General features: G+C 42.0%; 1 protein-coding gene across 1 annotated transcript in view; it reads right to left on the minus strand.

Annotated features, from left to right (window-relative positions):
• Nucleotides 1-8,832: 8,832 nt before the first annotated feature.
• Nucleotides 8,833-20,898, minus strand: part of SPTBN5 (spectrin beta, non-erythrocytic 5) — a 102,928-nt gene continuing 90,862 nt past the window's right edge. The window contains 13 exon segments of the mRNA XM_075501621.1: nucleotides 8,833-9,079; nucleotides 9,082-9,140; nucleotides 9,912-10,056; nucleotides 10,537-10,622; nucleotides 10,779-10,870; nucleotides 11,287-11,373; nucleotides 12,895-12,966; nucleotides 13,963-14,583; nucleotides 15,604-15,708; nucleotides 16,601-16,777; nucleotides 17,752-17,941; nucleotides 19,470-19,687; nucleotides 20,219-20,374. Of these exon segments, the coding sequence (XP_075357736.1) occupies nucleotides 8,967-9,079; nucleotides 9,082-9,140; nucleotides 9,912-10,056; nucleotides 10,537-10,622; nucleotides 10,779-10,870; nucleotides 11,287-11,373; nucleotides 12,895-12,966; nucleotides 13,963-14,583; nucleotides 15,604-15,708; nucleotides 16,601-16,777; nucleotides 17,752-17,941; nucleotides 19,470-19,687; nucleotides 20,219-20,374 (2,121 nt within the window). The 3' untranslated portion in view covers nucleotides 8,833-8,966.

Genomic DNA, 20,898 nt, shown 5'->3' on the forward strand with positions numbered 1-20,898 from the left:
GAACTGCTGTTTAATCTTGCAGCCCAGAGGTACAAACAAGCATGTGCCCCTTGATCTCCTTGGGGCCCCATGTGGTACCCCTGTAGCCTTAAACGTAATAGTTTTTTGAAATATGTTTTTGCATTTCAGAGCCTGAAGTTATGTGAGGGCTGTATCATTGCCCATCAGAGTGGTTGGGTGGGGGGTTTTTTTGTTGTTTTGGTTGTTTTCTTGTTTTTGTAGCATGACATTGAAGGAGTGTGTTGCTGGCCTGACAGTGTGGCAGGAGGACCTGGAGGGCATTTGTGAGGGCAAAGGCTGCTGGAGGACTCTGCAGGGCGGAGGGACCCGCACCGGGCACAGTCTTACCCATGCAGCTTGTTGGGAAGTGGTGGCTGGCACATGCTGTCCCCAAAGCACACCTGGGCTCTGGTTCAGAGCATGCTAATTTGCACAGCCCAAACCCCACAAAACTATAGAGCGTAGTTGCAGTGACGTATGGCTGATCAGTGACCTGTGCTCAGGTCTGCTCCTTGGTCCTTGTTTCCTTGAGGGTGTACATGGAGTCTAAGGGAATGGACCACTGAAAAGTCGTGTGTTTGTTTCCCAAAGGTTGTATATTTGTTCCTTGTCCCCAGTCTTGCCTGGCCTTGTGCCACGTGCTGTCGAGTGGCTGTTTGAGAGGAGTGCATGAAAACCAAAGCAGGCGCTGCGAGGAGAAAGCCGTCTTTCTGTGTCTCACCATAAAAAGGCGTGTGTGAAAAGGCACATGGCATGCTTATAAACCGGGCCTTGCTGTTCTGGCGTTACGTTTGCTTAACCACTGAGGATGAATGCTTGTGTGCAAAAACCTCATCCGAAATGCACCCCAGATCACTGCTTTCAGATAAACATTTTGCTGTAAACCCCCCCCCCCAAAACAGAGCTTGCTATCTGCTGCCAAACACAAAGGAAACACAAGTTTGTTCTTATAACTGTTAGCTACTCTTTCTAGAAATTGCTTGCTTGTGTCTTTTAACCGTTTAATAATATATTCATTAAAAATAAAATATTGCAAAGGAGCACCAGACCCATGAAAGTCTTTATGCGCTTAAACACACGACTACATTTTTCCTGGTTCTATTAGCACTACTTATGCTAGGTGCCTGCTGAGCACTTTGTAGGCCATTTACTGGTTTCAGGATTGGGTGGGAAAATCAGAGAGAAGATGTTCTGGTTTACAATGGCATTGAGAGCCTGGAAAAAAGTGGAACAAAATCTACCTCCTGTGGTAAAACCCTCTTCAGTGGAATGGCACAAGGCAGGGTAGGAAGGCAGCTCTACTGAGCCACAGCCAAGGCACAGCTTTATTTTGCCTCTTGGTGATTTGATTTAAATGTGTACAGAAGTCTGCCTTTCACTGAACTTTACTGTTATCAATTAAATGGTGAATTTAAAATACCTAAGTTTAAAAAAAAAGTTTTTATTGTTTTGTAAAAGCAGTTAAAAATTATCAACAATAAAGGAGAATGCACCCGTTTTCCCATTACTTTCATTTGCTGTATTTTTTTGTGACAGGCAGCAGCTCCAGCAGTGGTACAGCAGATGAGAGAGCTGGACTAGCCAAAAAAAAAAGAAAAAAATAATTAGATCACCTTGTTGGATGTGAGTGACTGATCTGAATCAGTTTGAACACAAATTTAAACTCTAGATGTTGCATGTACCCGTGAAGTATTTACATAAACTTGGTGTTATGCACTCTCCTTCCCTCCCACTGGAAAATGAGTCAATGCAGAGGAGAAGACTGCAAGCAAAGAGCAAGAGACATGTTTCAGACTGGCTAAAAAAGGACCGAGGCTGAAGTCCTTGTCAGAGCAGTTAAGGACTTGAAGCTTTAGCTTCCACCTGTCAGGGCAGAGCCCCCAGCCACTACACTGTCCTGGGTGAAAAAAATGCCATTTCTCCCCAGCTTCATGCTAGGTAACTTTTCTTTGGCTCAGAAACAGAGATAAGTAAGGGGGGGGGGAGATATTCTTCCTCATGATTGCACCATATCTTAACAAGTGGAGCCTAAAATCTAAATGCTTGCACCAGTAGATAGGTATTTAAGCAAAAAAAGGGCTAAACAGGCCTCACCCCACGCTGGAGGGTTCATCTGATCACTCCTTCATTAGCCTCAGGAGCCTGGGCTAAGGCTGGCATGGCAGGACTTGACTGTGTGTCTCAGATGAACAGTCTCATCAGCATGTTATTTTGAGGTGCACCAGGAGTCTCTTTCTTTCCCTTTTGGATCTGCTGTGCTTCATCCTGACTGGTGGGGAAAAAAAAAGCAAATTCAGCGTCAGAGCTGAAACTTGGTCTCTACGAGACTGTTGCAGGACCCGCCAGACATGAGAGGGTGTAGTCTCTGGACAAAAACGCATGCCCAGCTTTAATTGCACGTCTGCCACTTCCCTATATTATAATACCTCTTAGGCATAAGGATTTAAAGTACGTGCAGATGAGAATCCCAGCTGAATCCTCTTGCGTATCCAGGCTGAGGCACAGGAAAAGAAAACACAAAGCCACCAGCAGCCTTGTGCCAAATGTTTTTCTTCCAGGCTTGGACTTCTCCCTGGAAGAGCACTGACAGTTGCGCCTCTGCTCGTGGGGAGGAGCTACGTTCCTAAAACCACACTAATTACTAAGTGTTCCCCTCTTGAAGAGCAAGGAGGCTGTCCACAGCTGCTAAAAATTTCCAGGTATAGCACGCTGCTAACGCAGCATTCAGATAGGACCTCTTAAGAGAAAAATGACCTTGAGCAGCCCTGGTGTATGGACAAACTGGTTTTGTGGTGGCAAAAGGGAAGGAAAGAATAACATGCATTTCAGGTCAAAACCTCCGCTTCCCAAACCAACCAAACCTGTCTAGCCTACAGTGTAGAAACAATCCTGCTAAATTGTCCCTATCAGCATTTTTAATTGGGCTGGATGCTGTGCTGTGCGGTGACTAACGCTGGTAACGTGCCCCAGGACTGACCTGTGCCAGGTGGAGTCCTCCAGGGACACACATGGGCTGGGCCTGGGCAGGAACTGGGGCATCGGGGTGGTCAGCAGAGCTCGGTGCTGTGCTTGCAGATCTTCCCTTGGGAAGTAGGAAAGCTTAAGGCATTAAAAGATGTTCTGGGGAAAACCATGATATTCATAAACGTTGAATTATATTAGATAGATACGGTTTTGTTTTGGGTTTGCGGGGGGTGGAGGGTGTGACTTGCTTGCTTGGCATCTCCATTTCGCTTGCTCAGAGTCCGTGGAAGAACAAAATCTGCGTCTCCTGGCTTTCACGCTCCCAGAACAACAGTTACCATGACTTTTCTTTTTGTGGGAACCCAGGACTGGAGCAGTCACATATATCTAGTCCGGATTTCCCTGCTGGAAATGTGTAATAAACATTTAACCCATTGCACCTCTACAATGCCCCATATTTAAGGACCCAAGGGTTTTCCTAAAGCCTTAGCACAATTCACTGTTCGGTACCAGAGGAGAGAGGAAGCAGGAAAGAATCCTCCCTCCCAGAAATGGCATGCAGCTTCATACTGTAGTCCTGCTGTGGAAGAGTTTAGGTATCATCCTATGTGACCAGCTCTCAATGCTAATGCTAATATATTCTATTCAGGCAGCGGGATACCTTGGGCAAGGATTTTAGCTTTCTGCTTCAAGCACTCACAACTAATTGATATGAGTACTACAAGTAGCATAAAACTGTAACTGTACGTAATGATAAAGTACCGGCCAGTGTGTATTGCAGTGTGACAAATCCAGGCAGAACCTTAAAAGAGCTATGGGCATATGGAAGCAGCAGTTTTAAAAATGGAATTTAATAATTCCATTTAGAAAATGGAATCCACATTTATGGGATATAAACCAGTTCCTGAAGGTAAAAGAGTTATTTGCAGGAGGCAGAAGGAGAGAATTAAGTATCCAAGCACAGAACACTATCAGGTTAAGACTGGAGAGTCAAACTGATCTCAGTGCCTGAGATAAAACTCCATGGCATTGCTTCAGTTTGTTCCTAGCTGATTCCTGGCAGCCAGCGCTATTGGAAGTTATATGGTCAAAATAAGTCTGGTAATTTTATCTTTGAGCACACGATCCCCTTCTTGGGGGAGGTCCTCCTGCTGCTGCACAGCACAGTGTGTATCTCTGCTCAGCCTCTTCGGGGTTTCTGCTGGGAAAGCTGCTCTGGGGTAAGCAATGGCGAAACGTCTCACATGCATCCCAGCTTAAGAGCCACGCTTCCAACAGTTACTGTTGGCAGTTATTAGAGTCTTATTGAGCAACAGCAGCTTATGCTTTGCAGGAAGCAATGGCTTGAGCCACCTCAGCTGCCGCCTCAGTGCACCGCACAGTGCCAGGACTTAAGTGTGCAGGCGAGGACATGGGACTTGAAATGTAGGTGTATGGGGATGAGGAAACGAGCTGTGCGGAGGTGGATGGAGTCCTCATTTGGGTTCACAGGGCACACGAGGCTTCTGCTTTGGGAAGCCAGACTTGGGAAGCACGAGGACTGGGCAAGCCAGCTGGTGAGATCAGCAGGCCACTACATCTCTCCTATTAGGAAAATCATTGAGACCCACACTACAATATAAAATGCTTTAAGGTATTTCCCCTATAATTACGAGTAAGCCCCAGCTTACCTGTGGGTGTGGGTGCCTGGAACCCTAAACCCCACTCATTCTTCAGTTATCATTTGCAATAATGCAGTAAGTGCTTACATATAATAATGACAGGCTTCCATCTCATGAGCTACTTTTTTCAAGCCCTCCCCCTCCCATCCCTCTGGTAAATGGCAAAAAGAGACATTTACCTCTTTATTTGCCCATTATAGCGGTAGATGCAACCCCTCTGAAATAACTGCAGAAACTACCTTTGAAAAAATTGACTATTTATAGCTTAGCAAAAATAATTTTGCTAATGTGACTTTTTCTTAGTAAAGTCATGCTTTCTAACCACCAAAATTACAGCCCACCCAGCTTTGATGATAATTTCCTTTTTTTTTTAATTGTTGAAAAAGATTTACAGTGGAGTAGCATGAAGTGCACTGATACATTGGCAGGTGCAGAAAGGCAAGCTTACCCTCACTAATTCAATCCAATGGCATTTTGCGTTTCTAATGCGTGAATCACTTTTGAAAGGTTGAATGTCTTCCCTGTAAGAATCTGCCAAACCCTGAAAAATTCATTTTATTAGGAAATAACTGCTCTCTTATTTGCGTTCTTCCTGGGAGTGATGCTCAGGTGGCTGCCAAGGGATTTTTTTTTTTGTCAGATCATAGAGTGAGGTTACTGCTTACGTTCAATAGCCGTGACTTTGCAGAGTGCCATTCAGAGCACTAAAAAAAAAAAAAATCTGTTACACTGAAGCTGCCGTAACTGCAGAGCCAATTCAATGGGTCCTTTACGTCAGCACCTCAAGGCGAAAATAGAGCATGAAAACATCATAAGATGAGACCAAGCATTAAGTGCAATTACCTTTCCTCTGTGGAGACTGGGGATCAGGTTGCAGTTATTCTTAGTCTGATCTCATCTAAGAGCACAATAATGCAATTCGGTGTGACTGATGATCCCTGAGAGTGAGGTACACACCTGACAGCATCTAATTCCTCTCATTTGTCAGTATCAAGCTCAAACAATTTAAAGACTCAAGTCTTTCACAGGCCTGCGGCTCTGGCCACCTGGATGGTTACAGTTCAGTTTCTGAAAATGGTGACAACACTTTTCTGTAAATTGCTTCCATTGTGATTAGCTGATCATTCCTCTCTCTTGCTATATACTTTTGACTTGCCATCTAGTTTCCAGTGCAACAAAGTGTTGTGAAAGGAATGAGACCATTTTATCCAGAAAAAAATTCCTGCAGGCCATGTTCTTATTTCACAGTAAAAAACGTTTTAAAGACTTTTTTAAATTTCATTTGTTTCTCCACCATTGTATCAGGCTCTAAACTTTGTTAACTGGGGTCAGTGACCTGGTGTGGGGCCTCGTTTTTTCACTCTGGTCCTCAGTCTTAGCCACTGAGAAGGAACTAGTAATACAGCATCGCTGTTGGGATGGCAAGTTTGGAACATGAGTATCTCCTCCCACAAGTAACATGCATGTGCAGGCATGTGTGTGGGTGTGCACGTTTGTCCATCAAGAAGGTTCTGTCTAGTCCCCTGTAGGAAAATATTCAGCTCAACATATCCATCCACTTAATCCAGCAATTTCATAGCATTAGTGCCCAAGTCTTCATTCTAATTATTTGTTCCAATTCTCTGCTCTGTCTCCCACTAGGGAAGCAAATGGAGGAGAAAACCTAGTGATGCACAGTATGGAAAAGGCTGAAGTATTCCATAGTTCTTTTTTTTTTTTCCTTCTTTTTCGTCTCAGTACTTGTAGGTAGAGCCTGGTCCCAGGCCTCTGTGTGTACCAACATGGTTAGGAAAGGAGTTGGGAGATCCAACATTGGGGAAGCAACAGATCAGGATCTACTTAGAGAAGATGTTCAGTAAAGTGCTGCACTAGCAGGCTGCGTGACTCTTGAGACTGCTGCTCTATTACCTATGAAGCATTATGGTGGCTGGAGGAGGTCTCTCATGAGGGGATACAGTCTAACGTGAGGGCAAGAAAGGATCTGGTAAACTATATACGAGGCCAATCTGCCTCACCACAGCCACTGGTAAGATCATGCAGCAAGTCCTCCTGGACTTCATTCCAAGCACATGAAGGACAAGGCAGCAATCAGGAACATTCAGCATGGATTTACTAAGGGGACATCAGGCTTGGACCATGTGATTGCCCTTCATGGTGAAGTGATGGGGTATGTGGTCATGTGGAAAAAAAAAAAAAAAAGATGTGCTATACTTCAGCTTTAGTAAGGCGTGTCCCTTGTCTCTAAGAGCATTCTCATTTAGAAGTTGTAGAAGTCTTGCTGAATAAACAGACTGTTAGATAGCTTGAAAACTGGCTGAGCTGCCTTCTACAATGGCAACAATTCATGGCTTGACTTCTAGACATTGGCTTGTGACAAATGGAGTATCCTGGGGTAAATACTGTGACTAATATTGTTCTACAACTTAATCAGTGAGCTGTACAGCGAGGTAGAGCACATCCTCTGTACATTTGGGGACAATACTAAAAGATCAGGGAGTGGCTGAGATGAAAAATGGCAGATCTTCAAGCCAGACGGACTTTGAGAAAACTTGAGGATTGGACCAACAGAAATCTTATGAAGTTGAACAAGGAAAAGTGCAAAACTCAGCACCAGCTGCAGAATATGCCCCTTTGTCAGCACAGACTGAGCAGCAACTGCCTGAGCTGCAGCTCTGCTGAAACATCTGGCAGTTACAGTGGATGCCACGGTCAGTATGAGTAAGCACTGCAAAATAAAGCAAACTGCAGGAGTGTAACCCCCTTTAGTCAGGAGCGACAAGGGCATCCATGTCATATGGTCAACAGTTTGGGGATGCCCAGTTCAAGGGGGAAGCAGAGAGATGGAAGTGGGTGTGATGGAGGGCTACCAAGATAATCAGGGTTTTGAGGGCACACAGCCTGTGAAGGGAGACTGGTAGAGTTGCACTTGCTTAGTCTGGCAAAAGAGAAGGCAATATGACAGCACCTTCAACTGCTGAAGTGCGGGTACAAAGCTGATGGGTCCATGCTCTTCTTGGTAATGGTATATGACGTAGCGAGGACAACAGGCACAAGTCCTGGCTAGGAAGGTTCATATGAAACTTTAGGAAAAAATATACTCTGAGTAGAGCAACACTAAACAGGCCACCCAGAGAGACTGTGGAATTGCCATCCTTGGAGGGTTTTTAAGTCTTGTCTAGACAAAACCATACCTGATCTGATCTAGTGTTGATGATTATTTGGCTTTGAGTAAGACACTGAATTACAAACGTCTGGAGGTCCCATCCCACCAACACTTCTGTGTTTAGCCCAAGGAGTGCTATCTTTTCAAAGTAAGCGTTATACTACTTGCTAAAAAGAACAGACTCCTACTCATGTGGTCACCTGTCTTTATGGCACTGCTGCTGCTCCGTCATGCTGTGGGACTTTGCTGCATGCACTGTGGAGATAAAAATATAGCAATTTGTGTGCACTTGACACCCTGTTCAGCTATAGGAATTTAAGAAGAGTGAAAAAGACCAACGGTGTAATGAGAACAAGATGAGACCTCGTACAGATAACGTACTATTAGGTGCGTTTCTTCCTTTACCCACATTTTCCCAAAAGACTGTCTTATATAATTCCTACTCAACCCAGCTTCCCAATAGGCTGGTTAATCAACCTAGTTTTTGGTCTTCCTGAGAGCAGTGGTCTGGGGACTAGACTTCCTCCTTGCTATCCTGCCTTTCCTCTCCTTTTACACTGAGAGACTGATTGTTCATGCATTATTTTAGTTCCAGATTCCATTAAAAGTTAGTAACTCTGCAGGACTTTTTCCTGGTAACCTCATACAGGAACAATTGGCAAATAGTTAGGCAATTGTTGGTTAATGTATTGTAAAAATGAAAGACTGTGGAGACCACAAACAATGCAGGAATTCTGTAACAAACATTCCTTCTGAGACTTCTGCTTCTGTGGTGTACAGACCACCCAACCCTCTTAAATCTTATCTGTTGATAAGCTTGCAAAGCTACTTGCAGGTGGCAGCTGTTCACTGACAGCCTGCACCTCGAGCTCTGCTCAGTGCTCCCCATTTCCATCTCGCAAAGTCACTTCACTTGAGCTGTCTGGCTGAAAGGTCCCTCTGCTCTTCCCTTAGGCAACTTGGAGCAGATATCACTTAGGTGATGTGATGAATGACAAAGAGTCGTTGTATACACAGAAGTATACCAAATGCAGTCCTGTTTAATTATATTTAATGGCTTTACTAGATTTAATAGATAATTAAAATAAGTTCCAAGGGTAGTGATTAACTTAAAACATATCAATACATTTCCGAAGGGCTGGGTTAAGATTCAATGGTGGAGGGTCTGGTGGCAAAGGTCATTTTTCTCTTCCTGCTTCTAGTAGAGACGGAAGCAGTTTTGTTTTATTACCACTTTGTTCTAGGCTCAGGGTGGTGATGGAGGCTTGTGTCACTGCAGTCCCATCTTCTTAAAATCTCTGGACAATTCTGCAGACTCTCTCTCTGGTTTGATTTTGAAGGAAGGTGTTCTCCTATCAAAAACATGCATCACCAGAAAATCAGGTACAATCTAGAGGAGTTTAAGTCACTGTGTATATGTAAGAACTTGTTAGGCATCTAGCTCAGCAGCAAAAATCCACCAGGCAGAGGGACTAGGATTTCACATCATACTCTGTAAGATTTTTCAGACTCCAAATGCAACAGAAATGGATTTGCACTACAGGCCAAATTTCCTAATTTGGCTGTGTTTCATGTGCCTGTGTTTGGATTCTCAAAACAGCCTTTGAAGAAAGCACTCGAACAGTGCAACTTTAGACAACTGGTTTGGCTCCTTAAATTAGGAGGCTGGGTTCCTTTCAGATCCTTCTGGAGAGAATGTTCAGAGGAAAATCCAAGGCACCTATTGTAGACTCGTGCTCTGATTCCCTCATCTGTTGGAACAAGTCTCTCTCCATTGAGCATACAGGTAACCCAGTCTTCAGATCAGATACTTTATTTCAGTAACTTTGGTGCCTACAATAGGTGTTGCAAGAATTCCTCTGGGTGTCCCAATTTCAAGTCATCAACCACAGACAGGATATGTCTGACTATAGTGAGGCCCATTTTTAAAAACTGGCTGTAGCACATCATAAATGTCACAAATTAATTAAGGCAGGGTCATACTCAAGAATAATGTATTTTACTGGATTAGTCACAGAGGAATGGGACTTTTTGACGTCAGGGCAATCTCCCTTTGAAGGTGACTGATACCTAAGCACAAACAGCGGTGACATCAGTTCAGCCTTGCGGCACAGAGCCCCTACCTCAGGAGTGAGCTTTTGCTAGTTAGTCTTTCGGCAGAGTCTCTGTCTGGAAAGTCCCTCAGTCTTGTCTGGGAAGCGTCTCTGTTTGGAGCGAAAGGCTGCGGCACCATTGTGGAATGTGATCTGTTACTGTGTCCTGCAGAGTCTAAGAACACAAATAAAAACCTTCTGAAGTAGTGTTAGAGGCAGTTTGCCATTTCTGGGTCCATAACAATTTCCTCTGAACATCATTGTTATAATTGTGCTCTGGCTTCCTTTCAAGCAAGCCACCGCCTAGTGAGGTGTCCAGAAAGAGATCTAGATTCAGAAGAAAAGCTGTTGATCAAGACCCAAACCAACTCCTTAATGAAAGGGTGAATACAGCCCCTGGGCAAGGCCCCTCCCTGGGAATAACCTGGTGCTGGCCACAGCACAACTGAAAGGCTGCTTTGCAAGTCACTCTGGGCATTCTCCTGCCAGGTCATTACTTCGCAAGGGGGCAGGTGACTTGCGTACTGCTGTCTAACAGAGACAAAAAGGACAGTTCAAAATGCCCCAGGCTAAGAACACTTTCTCATCCTCCTCTCTTTCTCTCACCATCATTTGCTAAAAACACAGTTCATTCTTGAAGGAAGTCAGAATGTACCTATATTATTCTGTAGTGATTGCAGCCAGTCCTCCATCAGTGTCTGAGAAGGTGCTGCGAAGAAATACTCTGCCCCATCTCTCAGCCTGTAAATAAGGATAGGAGAAGGTGAATTATAGTTAGCCTTGCCTTATGCCTGCTGTCCTTATGAGTGGGGCAAGCACTGTAAGACATTGCAGTTATGCCTCCTAACAACATAAGTGTCTTAGATGACTGTAGGCAAATACAACCATAAAACTTACCGCAACATGAAGGTGTTCTTTTTCCTGATGTAATTTACCAGCCTCTCACATTTGGCACCAGGAATGCTGAGGGACAGGAGTGTGGATACGTTCTGAAGGAGGATGAAATTATAACAGAATGTCTTCTGCGTCTTTTCTGCTAGGATTCAATGCCATACCAACCTGCAGGCTGACTACACACCCATACTATCTTTTTCTGCTTTATAACTAGGATCACTGAATAGGAAGAACCACAGAGGAACAACGGACTATTGCATTATACCTTGAAGGCAATTCTTGAATAAGATACTTCTTTTAAGGAATATGTTTGAAAATTTCTGAAAGCTTATTATTCTGTCTTAAAGTTGGTATCTGTTGAACAATTGTTCAATTTTTACTCAGCTGACATTTGAAAGAGAACTGATTACCCCAGTCCCAAAGCAAACAGAATGTTACTCTATTTTCTTTTAAATGCATATTTAGATAGGTAAACACAGAGGTTACTAGAAAGATTAAAAAAAAAAATTACCTTAGATGCTTCTTTTTCATCATTATAGAAATCAAGCTTTAATCCATCAAGTTTTACGTAGAAGGATTTCCAAGACCTTGAGCCTGGCTACATGAATAGAAATGGTAATAAAATCCAATTATTAGCTATATATTTTATTGGAGTAGTGAAATCTTTCATGTGCAGCTTCCACAGGAAGCCAGGAGCTGCCCAGATTATGATCACAGAAACTCTCTCAGTCATGATTATCTCCTAGAAAAACAGAACCTGCTGTAGTTTATGGTGTGGGTGATTCAGGAAGGGTCTCTCTGTGAGTCATGGCTGAACAAACGATATAACATGGTGCAAGCAAGCTCTACATCATGTTGTGGTCAGCAACATCTTTGAGAGAAGGTGGGTAATCAAAGTTACGTCTGTTTTTGGCCACTAGAAGCTCCACTTTTTTCCTAGCTGGAATGCTGGCCCTTGCCTGCTGGTCACAGTCTAGTTTTGTTAAGTGTGTGGTTTCAATCTAATGTGGCTGCTGAATTCTTCTTCATTTCCTAAACTAACCCCAGTGGAATGCTACTGAACACTGTGCAAAAGCAGCTGCTATTTCCTACCCCAACTATGTACCAGTGAAAGGTTAGCCTAGTGCTGTGAGACCCTTCTGGATGAAGGATCCCATTACTTGTGTATATTCTTATTTTGTTATGCCAGTGAATCAAGTTGACAATTTGGTCATTCAGAGCAAAGGAGGGAAAAAGTCCTGAGGAAGATAAGCCATATTTTTTCTTGTTTGGTAAGATGGAAGTTCGGTATCACAGCAGACTAAATTCAGTGTATCCAGCAGAGAGGAAAAACTAAATTTCTCTTCCAGAAGATGGAGTCCATACCAGATTCAATTTTTTAGAGGTTTTTCAAGTTAAAAGTTTCAGAGGAAATATTATATGGGACAAAGAATCCAAGACAACTTGTTTACATGCAATACCTCAGCAAACACAGATTGGTCTACATATTGGTGGTGAATATTAGAAAATTTCCTGCCCTGTTATGATCATTAGCCTACTGACCTGAAGTGATATCCTTTCCCAGAATGAGAATTTATATTTCAGTTTCATTCAGCCCTGGATTAAACAAACCACTTCTTCAAAGATGAACAGAAACTTTAATTCTCTTCTATCACAGTTAGGAATTACCAGCACTGGGAGCATGGGATTGAGAGCTTCCTCTGCCAGCAAACCGTCACATGCTGATACAAGCTTGTATTTTTATATATTTTTAAAATACTGATTTTTTTTTTTTTCCAATTCAGTTGATATATTGAAACCTGTATGTATAATTAGGGGAACATAATTAACACGTTCATACAGCCTAGGCTTTGGTTCATAAATCCATTAAATGTAGACAGATCCTGTTCTGCATGATTCTCATGACAGGCAAAAATTCCATTGTCTCTTTCCCTTAAGGACTTGATCAGGTACTGCCAAAATCAGTGGACACTTCTTCATGCATTTTAGTGGTAACTGAATTAAACCCACAGCCCTGAGCTCCTCTTCAGCAAGAGTTTATCCTGAAGAAGTTAGACCAGATATTGACTATAACTTAAGGAAAGATGAAGTAACCCAGATTGATGGCATTGGTTTTTACCTGTTCTCTTCCTGGAAGGAGCTGGTCTCTCTTTTCTAGGAATCCCTCCATGTGCTGGAGACTTGCAGAAACCTGAGACACACAAGAACATTGCTGTTTAACTTTAAAATGGCCCTTGAACATATGTTATAATTTCAGAAGGTCTTTCTAGATAAATTCCACACAGAGGAACTGATCTCTACTGTGTCTAGCCTTTACATTCACAGCACAGCTAGAAATCCTCTCTAGGTTGCAGTCACATCTCTGATATACTACCTAAATGAAGAGAATTCATGTCCTTGTAGAACAATCTGCTCATGGAATTTGCTCTATCATGGTGTATTAATTAATTAATATTATTTTTATATTATTAAATACAATTTACAACTTAAATTGCTAAAGTTTTTCATACCACCCCTGCAATAATACTGAGTTACACCAATGTATAGTGTTGTAGTGGCACACTTGGGTATGTGACAAACACATTCCTCTTAAAGTGCAAGAGGGGAAGGGAACAATTTTTACCCGTTCATGAGTTAACAGTGCATTTCCTGCCAGGGTGAGCAAACAGGAGTTGCTGGTTCTAGTCTTGCACCAGGTCAGCTCTTTCGCAAGGGCTGGCACACTAAGTCCTGCCTCTCTCTGGCTTCTAAACTGAGTGGACACTAAGCACCACCACTTCCTCACATAGAGGGTACGGGTAAGTCAGCAGTCTTGCCTCTTTGTGGGACAGCATCTCCTGGCTCTTGTTAAGTGCTCTACTGAGTATTCAGCAGCATGAATAACCTCTAGGTTGGGGAAGAAAAACAGAAACCAATACGGTTGTCAAGACCTAGGCTAAAAAGCTGAGCAAATTAAAAATGGTTTTAAGCTATATCTAGCTGCTTAAGTCAATCTTTTTGGAAAGTGTATCAAATGCAAAGGCACATGAAATGCCTCTTGCTGTTTGGATCCATGAGTGCATCCACTGAAATACCCATGGTATAGTGCTCTTCGTGACTTTCATACAGAACTTCCTATATTTCCTTACTTTAACTAGCACAGGATAGCAGTTTTGTGAGGCAAGAGCCAGGAATCCCTGGGACTTACCAAAGATGTATTCTCTAGTCTCTCTGAAGAGGAGTTAGACAGCAGTAAGTTTGGTGATTTATCTAGTGACCTTTGGCCAGGCTCGGGTGGAGTTGCCATTAGTTTTGTTTGCAGGTTGGAGAAAGAGGAGCCTCTAGCACTTTTTTCCTGAGATGATAAAAGGCCTGCGGCATATGATTCTGACAAACTGCTGCTGCGTTGCTGGCTTATGGGAGTAGGAAATAAAGGAGAGCTTAGAGAACTGTGACTTTCCAAAGATGTAGCTTGTGGACCCGCCATCTTTGGTGTAGGTGAAGTGATAATCTCACTGAACCTCCGCTCAGCTTCCATTTCTGTTTTGTTGCTGCTCAGCACTTCTGGGACTTCCCCAGCAATGAATTGTTGGCATGTCGATGGAGACTTTTCAACGGGGGAGAAAATAGTTTCAAGTGGGGCCCTCCAGGACAGGCTGCCTAAGGGCACAGATGGCAGTGGCGTTGTGGTCTTTATCTCTGTCAGTTTTGGTGGTGTATTCCTTTTGTCAGATGTTTTTCTTTTCAGAGAGTGAACCCGTACAATTTTGCCTTTATCCTTCTGCTCTCTCTCTTCTGTGTCCACTTGTTTCAGAAGATTCATCTCCCTCTGTAGGACACAAGTATTACATTTTTAAAAATTACCTTCATTACATTCAGTACTTACCTAAGATTTTTTTTCTTTTAAGCAGGAATAGGTTTTCAAATACACTCTCTCCTAGCATTGACTTTTAAGGCCTGTACCTCCATTGGCATTCTTAGAGTTAGAACTGAACCTAATTGCTATATGCTGAGCATTATTTTGTTGCCCAAACCATAAATACTGATGGCGGTTATCCTCAAATACAGTGAATCCTGCCCTTGCTAAGTTCTCTAGAGGCTGAGTCTTTAATAAGCTCTACAGAAACTATGCTTCTCCTCTGTGGCACTGCCTCTTTAAGTTTGCTGTAGCAACAGTGAGTATCCAGGGGTTTTCTCATGGAAAATTTTAAAGTGGAGGACCTCTGTCCCTTCATTTAGCCAATCTGCAAATCACTGAACAAAAGGCAGACTCAGCTAAGCTAATTTTTAGCCTAATGTCAAACATAAAAGCTACATTTTGCTGGTTATTTCAGGAAAATAATTTAAAAAACCATTGAAACAGGATCTGGGAGGCTGACTGAATATTTTTGGTGCCTAATACAATCCATTGTAGAACTCTGATGCCAGAAGGAAAAAGGCCTATCTCTCCCTTGGTCTCCCTTTATTTTCAGCCCTTTGCTATCCCCCAACACTGTCAGGTGGCTGCAGCTCCCTACTGAAATCACGAATGAATCAAAATCTCTCCATCTGTGTAATGAGGGATCACCCTGTTTCTCACACAGCAGTGCGCATGATGCACCCTTTTTGCTGCTCCTGGCAGAAGAAAGCTTCCACTTCTCCCCTAGAGCTTTTGCAAGCTAGTTGGACTCCTTTGATCCACACAGAGGTCTCGTTCTAAGCTGCTCTATCTGCAACATCTCAGCTTTGGTCACTCATTTACTCCATCTCAGCACAGAGTTCATTCTTACATGGAGTGACTGAGCCCCAGACATTCAAGGACCCACATTATCCTGTCTCATACACAGCTCATCAACCTTCTACTTCTCACCTTAGTTTTCCTGCTGAGCTGAGCGAATTTCTCCTCCTGAGCTGCAAGCATCTTCTCAAAATCATGGTGTTTCTTCAGTAATTCCTCTACTTCAGACACTGAATCCTGAATGGAAAAATTATCAGATACAGAAGTCCAAAATCAAGTCCATTGGAAGAGATTATGCCTAAGATTTTCAGATTTACCCATTCTATTCAGCCAAATGATGATTCTGAAAGTTTTGTAATTGGATGTCTAAACCCCTGGTAGTGTGTGAAAAAATCTTAATTTACACTTAAAAAAAAGGTCTGTAGCTTGCAGTCTGTCTGCTGTACATGAAAAAAAGAGCTCAAACAACAACCTTCTTTTTTTCTGTGAAGCAGTGTGGTACCATAGCTTCCAACTCTAACTGTTTACATACAGATTAAGTACTTGGGATTCCAGCTTGTGCGAGACACAGAGTTTATTCCTGCCCTACAACACATGCATCTTAAACCTCTGTCTTGCTCTCTGCCTAGTTTTCGATACCTGAGTTTATGACATTGTTTTCCCATCTTATAAACCATCAGAAGACAGTCAACAATGACAAAAACCCAAGCCTATGCATGCTGATGTTTAAATAGGAATTTACAAGCTAGCTATCAAGCCATCTGTGCAAAACATTCTACCACCCAACACAAAGTGGGGAAAAACCCTTTTTCCTTTCGAAACAGGTGCTCAGCATGACAGGGAAGGTTGAACCCAGTGCAAATTATCTTACTATGTGAAAAAATGGCCTGGAATTCTCCCCAGTCTTCTACTACCCCCTGGAAGCCACCATCTCCTGGAGCCCATCGCCACATAAAATGCAGCAACTGTCCTGGGCTCACTTCTGTAAGAGGACAGAGCTCCTGCCTGTAATCTCAAGGGTGCATTACTGTTTAGATTGTGATTAACTTCAGGCCTGAGCCGATACATGCTCCAAGCACTCTGTATATGCTAAGAGGTATTTCAATAGTGTTGCACTGTCGTTACTCACCCCATAGCTAGGATCTGAAAGAAAGCTCTCCTTGGCAGCCAGCCATGCTTCTGCTTGTTCTAGCTCTCTGCGGAGCAATTGAATCTCCCAGTTTTCTTCATATAACTCTTTCCTCATGTCCCAGCTCTCCTTTACCTTCTTCATCAGCTCTGACAGCTCTAACAGTTTTTCTTCAATCTAGAAAAATAACATTTGCAATGCGAGGAAGTGAAAAATCCAATCAGACTTTCATGTGACAGCCAACTAGCATGTAATCTGCCCTCATGATCCAGAAGATGACCTCTAGATAACTTTGCGGTGTTAACATAGTTTAGAAAGGATGTCTGAGTCCTCATTTTTCTTACTTGAATTCATTTAGCCTGTATGTTGTATAGCTATATATTATAATTGTATGCATATTCCATATAGTGTATGACTAATGTTCTGCTGTATGCTTTCCCACGATGAAACTTTATACCCAGGCAACTTGTATTATAGAACTAGTGAGAACCACAATATTCAACAAATACATCCATTTATGGCAAGGCAACAAAACTGTGGAAAGTTTTCTAATTCTTTCTATAACAGAAGTATTGTAATCTTGCACAAATTCCGAAGATGTTTTTGACAGTGTGATCTCTGGATCTACTGACAGTATCAAGACAAGCTTGGGACCACTGCAAAGGTCAAAGTCTAAAGGTACATAGATAACAGGATCACAGAAATTTTAACATTCTTCCCCCTTTGGCTCTGTAACATTTCTGAAGAATTACATATCTTCTGGTGTACTCAGGGACATCACTCCATCCTACAGCTGATTGCATTGTGATGTATTTTATCCTAGGTCTTGTGTAGTTAAATGCTAAAATCTCATTTATGTGGCACATCTTTTCTGTGGAATAGCAATACCTTCCTACCTCCCCACATAGCCATAATCAATCCAGTGACTATTCTTCTATGGTCAGCTTCAAAATAAATTTTTAGAGGAGTAAGAACTTTAAAAGGTGTTTTCTTTTTCTACATGTCACATGAAGTCTGCAGCTTTTAATAGTAGAGAACCTGATTGTCCTGTTTAGTTCTTCTGTTTTGAAAGGGACAAAGCTGCAACTCCTGCCTATTTAATGTCTTCTTTGTTCACTCTTGTTTGTAAAATATTTAACTCATCAACACACCTCCACAGACATGAAATGTCCATTCTTCATCAGGTCACCTCCTGCCCGCTGCATTTCTTCGTATTTTAGCCACTGCTTCTCTATCTCCCGCTTGTATTCCTCATGACGCTTGATAAGCAGTTCAGCTCCCAGGACATCATTTGCCAGTTCCTCAGATATCACTAGTGCATGCATCTCATTGGCCCAGGCCCTACAGAACAGAGTCAAAAAGGTAAAAACAGAAGGAACTCGAGTCTGTTGGATACTCAGGAATGCATGCATTCCGTGGTTGTGGACACATGTATACAGACTTTTATTTGCTCATGAAAGATATGAATATACAAATACACTGATGAAGGTTCACTTATGCAGCTCTGGATTTTTATAACCTGATACAATATTCCCAGTGCTGTTTCAATACATAGCCTGTTAGAAAGGCAGCTGCAGCGTCTATACATACTGAAGCACTGTGCATTCAAATCCTCAGAAAGAACTGTAACTGCAACTGCCTAGGCTGTACACATTCGCAGTACTTTTATACATGGTACAGGGACACAGAGACTTTCAGATGTCCCTCTAACCTTATCAACATGCATGAAAGTACTTCATACGCATACAGAGCACTCATGCAAAGGAGCACATTGATAGATACTTTTTAAGGAAGATTTTCTACTCCATGAACCTCAACTGGCACAAATCAATGCATCTTGATTTACCTGAGCTCAGGATCTATCCCTTAGCATAATATATGTCCAATAGTCAGTGGTAACCACTTCACTGTCTTTGTATTTCTACTCCTGTCATGGATTAACTCTTTCATTAAGTACACTGAACTAAAAATGTCCATATTTCTTCTGTGAGGCATCCTGTTTAAAAAACACCATTTCCATCAAAAATGTATCAATTTTGATGAAAATGACATTAAAATGATAAAATATAATATTTTAATGTTGGTCTGCCACTTTGAGTATAGCATATTTCCATTATTTATTTCAATTTTTACATTAGACCTCTGCTTATAGATACTTTGGCATGATTGATTTAAATAAAATGAGATATTTAGCTCAACATATCTTTTTTAAAAAGTATGTTTTGTAGATGCTTTAAACATTCAGCATTTTGTTCTAATTCATATTAAAAGAGGAAAACAAAATCATGGAATTTCCCATCAATTGAATTCTTGCAAAAAACTGACCCCTAATAAGAACGGACAGAAGAGTGTGTGCATATAGGCAATGGCATTAAATAGATGTGTGCAAAACACTTTCAGCACTTAAGCAAGCACTAACTTAGTCTAGAAGGTTATCTTTAATATAGTTGCTTTGACTCTGAGAAAAATGGGCACTGGTGTCTGTACAGGTGTACAAATTCCTTTACTACCTACCAGAGACTCCCCCATCTTCCTACAGAATCAACAGTATTTTCAATTGGAATTGTGAGACTACCAAATCTATCCAGAGTGACTGAATTCTCCAAGACCATCTAGGAAATAGTCTAAAAATGTGGGTTTGTCATGCACACTGTGCTGGAGTGGAGTGTCATGGCCACCTCTGATATGTGGTAAATTCTGTGAAGTGTTGTTGAGAAGATGTCATGTATTATTATTCAAAGAGATTTGCAGGCAAGCTGCGGAACACCTGGGACAGGAGTCAAATAACTGACAGGTGTAATTTAGAAAATCCTATATGGGAAAGACAAGAAATAAGGCCCGTTGCCAAACTCAAGGGGCCAACACATACATCAGCTCCCTGCAGTCATTGAAGTAGAGCTGGACTTGTTCTGCCTGGCTCAGTCTTGCCTTCCTCTCCAGAAACTTCTTGTCTAGGTTTTCCCAGCACTCATCCACATCTGTGAGTCTCTCCATGATGTTTTCCTTGACTTGAGGGTATGTGCGGCTGAGGTGCCAAGCCTCTCCCCGAATCCGTTCCAGCTCTTTCATGATGGCTCCTAGATCTCTCTGGAACAGAGACAGAATGGATTGTAAGACCAAATCACTACTTATATCTATCAAAAGCAGATTTTTAAAGATGGTGCATATCTTTTCTAGCCACTGGCTGCACAGAGGCTGGTAATATGACTCTTTCAAGACTCTTCCTCTCAGTTTCCTCCTAATGCCTTTTAACATTCATCACCAAACATCAAAGAAGCTTCTTTAGATGTAACACACTGATTATTTGGATAAGTGTGGATCTGAAGTCTCTTGTAGTTCAGATGACACCTTTGCAATCATAATAACAATTTGGAATAGATTTTAGAAGAGAAGTTCATCCTTAGAAGCAAAAGCATTAATAATATAATATCACAATGTTAAAAACAGGAGAAAAAGGCCCCCCTTCTGTGAAGCACAAAGAATATTTCAGGGTAATAAATTTATTTTTTATTGGCCTGCAAACAAGGCACTTGAGAGGATTTCAAATCAAGCATCAGTCTCTCTTCTTTTTTTGCCATTTATGCTTTTCTGCCACTGCTTCATGACACATCGCCTTACCTCTACTCCCTCAAGCTGGCTGAGAAGTGTCTGTACACCTGGAAGATCATATCCATAATCTTCTATATCCACCACTGCCTCTTTCTCCTGCATCCAGCCCTTTACTTCATCCACATCATGATCGTACTGGTGAACTTGCTGGGCTGCTCTTAGATTCTGGAAGAAGGAAACAATTTAATGGTAATACTGTATATCATGTCTGCAGCACAAAAAGGGGCAAACCTAATATGTCCTAATGCAGTACAGACTGAACAAGAGCGGGAGGGAAACACCTTCCCAATTAAGTCACCTGAAAGTGAGGTGTTCAAGTTAACCTAATTTCCCCAAGTTCTCTTTGTCAATGGAAAGAAGCAGATGTCTCCAAAGAGCAGTTTATCCCTACGTAAGATGAACGATCAAGGTGTAAAGCATGAATTGCCCTCTAAAGGTAGCTCTCTCAACCACAGGACGTGTCCTAAAAAACTTTCTTGGAATAGAGGCCTACACTGCAAACAGTGAAAATAAGAGGAGTTAAGTGAAAATTAGGTTTTCTGAAATTAGAGGATTAAAAAATGTTCTAATACTATTTTACATTCAAACTATATATTAACAATTATCATGCATTTATTGCTGCTAACAGACAATACTGCACTTGAGCTACTTCATAAGCAAAATGTGTATGTAATGGTAGTGAAAAAAAG

The sequence above is a fragment of the Mycteria americana genome, chromosome 5, assembly GCF_035582795.1.
Source record: "Mycteria americana isolate JAX WOST 10 ecotype Jacksonville Zoo and Gardens chromosome 5, USCA_MyAme_1.0, whole genome shotgun sequence".
In the NCBI taxonomy this organism is placed as follows: Eukaryota; Metazoa; Chordata; class Aves; order Ciconiiformes; family Ciconiidae; genus Mycteria; species Mycteria americana.